This window comes from Salvia hispanica, chromosome 6 (assembly GCF_023119035.1).
Source record: "Salvia hispanica cultivar TCC Black 2014 chromosome 6, UniMelb_Shisp_WGS_1.0, whole genome shotgun sequence".
NCBI lineage: Eukaryota > Viridiplantae > Streptophyta > Magnoliopsida > Lamiales > Lamiaceae > Salvia > Salvia hispanica.
The window spans coordinates 23,771,674-23,776,916 of NC_062970.1; the positions used below are offsets into that span (position 1 = coordinate 23,771,674).

At 33.4% G+C, this 5,243-nt stretch overlaps 1 protein-coding gene across 1 annotated transcript; it reads right to left on the reverse strand.

Moving 5' to 3' along the window:
* Positions 1-3,955: 3,955 nt before the first annotated feature.
* LOC125193791 (zinc finger protein 1-like) lies at positions 3,956-4,845 on the reverse strand. The gene has a single exon (XM_048091673.1). It carries the CDS (start codon positions 4,655-4,657, stop codon positions 4,181-4,183), a length of 477 nt encoding a protein of 158 aa, XP_047947630.1. The 5' UTR covers positions 4,658-4,845; the 3' UTR covers positions 3,956-4,180.
* Between the last annotated feature and the right edge of the window lie 398 nt (positions 4,846-5,243).

Sequence of the window (5,243 nt, forward strand, 5' to 3'; positions counted from 1 at the left end):
TCTTTACTCCGCCGAATTTGCAGGCCAAACCACCTCTCTATTTCCACGCTTATAAACTCTCCATGGTGTATCAAATTGCTAGTGTAGTCGAGTCTCTATCAGTTTCTTCGAGACTTTTGAGGCAAGATAATTTAAATTTTTTGCCAAGGAAATTAAATACTCCCTCCGTCCATAGAAAATAGTTTCATTTGTGGATGACACGGTTTTAATAAGAAATTGATAAAGTAAGAGAGTAGGAGAAAATTAGGTAAAATATGAGAGATATGATGAAAATGTAAGTAGAGTATGAGAGAGGAGAAAAATGGGTAAAATATGAGAGAGAAACTTTTATTTTTAGAAATAAGACTAATTTTCGTAGACATCCAAAAATGGTAAAATGAAACTAATTTTTTTTGGACGAATGGAGTATGATATCAACAAGACTAGATATCAGTAAGAGGTCCCCAATATTGTCCTTATTGAATAGCAACATTCATTGAGCTAATTAGAACTTTGCAAGAGATAGATTAGTCCACATTTAAAAATCTGAAAGGGCAGTTGGAACTGAAAGTTGTTTTTTTTTTTTTTTTTTTTTTTTTTTTTTTTTTTTTTTTTTTTTTTTTTTTTTATATAATGTAGCTGTTAACTTTTTCATGTGTTGTGATTTCAATTTGTTCCATTGAGATCACCTCCCCAACATAATTATATTCCATAATCTTGTACTTGAATCCAAAGTGATTGTTGTTGTTCATCAGGTATTACATAATCTCTTAGCTAGATCTTATCTTATTTTATCAGTACTACTTTAAATTCATTCCACCAGCACTGGTGAAGAATAAAGTAGCATAAAATGTGCTTGTCGTCCTATTTTTGATATAATTGATGAAGCTGGTGGTGCCCTACCTACCCACCAACCCCACACCATCATAGTATTCAATTACTCAAAAATGGTTTTGTAGGGGAAATATTGTAGCATGCTTTGAAGCCATAACTTCATCAATACTTCTCATGGTGAAGAATTAGTATAGCATCTATGAATCTCTTATGTGTCTACATCGTTCACATGATCGGATGCAGAAAAAAACCTCTGCCGTCACTGGTTTTTAAATTCCGAGTTTGGAATTTTTAGACAACAATTTTTATACGACTTCAATTGATTATATGAGCTTTTTTACAGCCTTCATCCTTCGTTTAAGAGAAAAAGGAAAAAAGTGAGAAGTAGTATTAGTGGAATGATGTGTAGGGTTATTTTTTGTTGAAAACTTTCCATAAATGAATGTGCTTTATTTTTTGTGGGCGGTCAAAAGTGGTAATTATGCTCTATATTTTGTGGACGGAAGGAGGAATATTTTATCTTATTACTACCAAAGGACCTCAAGTTGGAGTTACTAAAAGCGTATTAAAAAGACAAAAAAACATAATCCAAAATCCTGACTTTTGTTTAAAACTTTATGTAAGCCGTTAATGCTGACTTTAAATAACATACTTGTGTGTCGTTTGTAGGATTAATTTGCTAGCAAATCCATTGACTGGAAAAGTGGAAATATTGTTTCAGTGCACAGACGTTTTTTATGCAACATTTTGTTTGATTATAAGATCTCAAATGTTTTAGCTGATTGAATATTTCTCCTATTATTATGCAAAATAATGTAGGATTCGTAGATTAAGTTTTCTAACTTAGTGATATTGTTCATCTTTAAAAGATACTCCTATATGAGTGTTTCAGAGTAGATCTAAAATACCTAATTTTTCCTTCCTCATCTCAAGAAACATTAAAGCAACCTAAAATTTACTTTTCAAAGCGAACCCTTGTTGTTGCCAATTTTAATTTTTACAGCCATTTTTCCATAGAGAAGGTTCATTGTTTCCGTATAATGGATGACTATTTTAGAAAAATAATACTCCTACTCCCTTTGATCCCCATTAAATATCTTGTATTTTCTTATTTGAATGATCTCAAGTAGTGTTTCATTTCACTTTTATCATTTTTAATAGTTGACCATGCATTCTATTAACTCATTTTTACTCATATTTTATTATCAAATTAATATATAAAAATTGGACTCACGTTCTACTAACTTTTTCTACCAACTTTTATCTATAAAATCAAACAATTTCTTAAAATTTGCCCCGTTCAAATATGAGACATTTAATGGAGACCTAAAGTAGTAGACCATAAAATTTGGTAACAAGAATAATGATTTAACCAATAAATTGGAAAACATATAATTTTAGGAGTGGAGATCTGAAATATATGGGCATGTATGTATGTATAAAACATAGTACTACTATAATTTTATTGAATCAAAATAAATATGCATATATTTATGTCGAATGAACCTATCCTCAAATAAAGAAAGATCAAAGATCCCACCTATCCTCAAATTACTGAAGGCAATTAAAATCTGTTGTCATTTAAAAGAAATGGAAAAGAAAAGTCCAAATATGAAAGAAACACCTGTTTATGGATTGGTCTATTTTAGGTGTGCAATGATGGTACTTGAGAGAGAGGAGAGTGGTAGTGAGACAGAGATGGAGATAATGCATGATTAATGACTAGATTTCAGTTAAGTTATTGGATAATGACATGATTAGTATCAAGTTTAACATGAATCATGAATGTTAGCTGGTCCCACCACTAAACATGAAATCCTGTTTTTGAAGATCTCTTAGGTAAGAAATCAATGCAATCAAAGATTTCATACATTTTTAATGAGAAAGGTGAACAGGATGATGTGATTTCAGAGCTTAAAGGGGCCACTTTAAAGCTGTGGCCTCTGTTTATGTTATTTTTAATATCTCCATTACTATTTTTTTTTCAAAATACATGTTACTCATACTCCCTAGTTCTGCAATAGTGTAGGCATTTCTTTTCGGCACACAATTTAAAAAAGTTTATGTCAAGTAAGTTAAATAAAGTAAGAATGAAATACTAAGAAATAAACAAAATAGAAATAAAAAAAGAATAAAGTATGAAAACAAAATGTATTTGACTTTGCTAGAGAAGGAAATGACTCCACTGTAAACAAACATACTAAAATAACAAAATGACTTCAATACGAAGAGTACTATTAAATAAACAGCAATCTTTGTCGGCATATTTCTGTAATAAAAATCCAAACATAGGACTAAATCTTACAAATATCCCAAAAATGAAGCTTAATGTGAAAGTTGAAGACTAATAGTGAGTTAGAAACTGAAGATTGTACATGAATTCACACCAACCTGTTGATGAAGACATATTAATAGATAGTCAATATCTCCCAACTGCAGGTGGGGTCTCTGATGAAGCCAAATCACAGTCGTCCATTAGAACTATGTGATCCAAGTCACTTCACATAAACAGATTAATTTAATTTATAGTATGTGTGTGGGTCCATGACTTTATGCCTAATTGTTCACAATATGGAAACATAAAGAAGTTGCAGACAACAAATTTTATCATAAGATTCTTGAGATCTCTTTGAGAACAATAGCACAATATTTTACGCTTTGGTCATATAAGAAAAACAAGAGGGATAAAAATGTACACTTGTATAAAAAGAGACAACCGCCACATCACCCCTTTTTGGCCTTTGGCTTAGATTTTTGGTTAATTTTGTAGGAAATATATGTATTTATACAGGACTGTATTCAAGTAAAAAATTAAGTCTTATTACTATATTTTAATTAAAACCAAATCTGGATCGTGCGATTTTAAGATCTAACGCCTACAAAATGGATACGTGAGTATATATATTGTACGCCCTAGGCGGTGGCCGTGGAGGCGTTACTTTTCAAGGCGTGATTTAAGAAAAATTGTTAAGGGAATTAAGTAAATGAAGAATAAAGTAGAAAATAAAAAATATAAAGAAATAAAGATAAAATAAAGTAAAAGAAAGTAAAGTAAGTGAGAAGAAATATATTGACTTTTACTAACAAGGGAAATGACTCTACTAACATGTAACGTACCAAAATGACAAAATGACTCCACTACTACGGAACGGAGGAAGTACTTATTATGCTTCGAGTCACTTCTCATTATTGAAATTCAATTCCAAATCTACACCGGAAATTGCAGAAAATGAAAGGAAAAAACTAAAAAGCAACAAAATTCTAATCTAATATACATACTTACACATTTATCCTAAAGAAATTCAGCAAAAAGAATCCAAAATCTAAAAAAAGCAAGAAAATCAAACCGAAATATAGAAAGAAAAAATCATAACTTGAGAGACAAGTCCAACTTTTTCAAGTCATGATCTTGATTCCCACCACCATCCCATCTAAAGCCCTCCACCGCCGCCGAGAACCTCCTAGACGACGATCCTACCTCGGCCGAGAGCCGCCCTATGGCCGGGTGCTGCTGGAGCGGCTTCCTCCCCCAGCTCGGCCGCGCATTAAAAGCCGGTTTATGTATCATGGAGTGGACTTGAATCCCTAAAGACCTATTGAAGTTGGAGCCATAAAGAGGGAGCGAAGCCATGCTAGGGTAGCCGAGCGCCTCATGGTGCGTGTAGGCGGCCCCGGCCCTCTTCGCCATGGTGCGCTCCCGCTTGTGGGCGTTTTGGTGGCCCCCGAGCGCTTGGGAGCTGTAGAATTTCCTGTTGCAGTAGTTGCATGAGAAGACGCGTGGCTCCGATGATTCGACCACGTCGCCCGGGAGGTTGAGGTCTAAGGTGAGGAGATCGGACTCCATTTTTGGTTTTTTTGGTTAGTTTGGAGCTAGGGCTTTGGCCATGGATATTTAATACTAATGATATTTGATTGGGGAATAAAGGTTGTGCTACTATGTGAGTAAGGGGAATTTAGAGTTACAAAGGCCTAATTATAGGAATTAGGGATTTTTTTTGGGTGCATGTGTGGCAAAGATGTTGATAGAAACTCATGGAATAAACCATCTACCCTTAATTCTTTGAAAAACATACATACCCCAATTGAATGTGTTACTCTACTTTTCATCATGTCATGTGATTTTTTAATCCCATGTTGGTCTAATGGGTCCTCACCTATCTTATGAATATATATCCATTTGTTCGGTGTATTTGGAGCAAGATTATAAACTTTAATCCCATGTTGGTCTAATGGGTCCTCACCTATCTTATGAATAGTTGAATTTCATGACTTATACTCCCTCTATCCCATTAAAAATGCAACGTTTTCCTTTTTTGGTTCTCCCATTAAAAATGAAACGTTTCCTTAAATGGAAACAACTCTATCTCTACTTTTTCATCTCTCTTACTTTACTCTCTCTTCATTAACTCACAAAACAACACTACACAAAA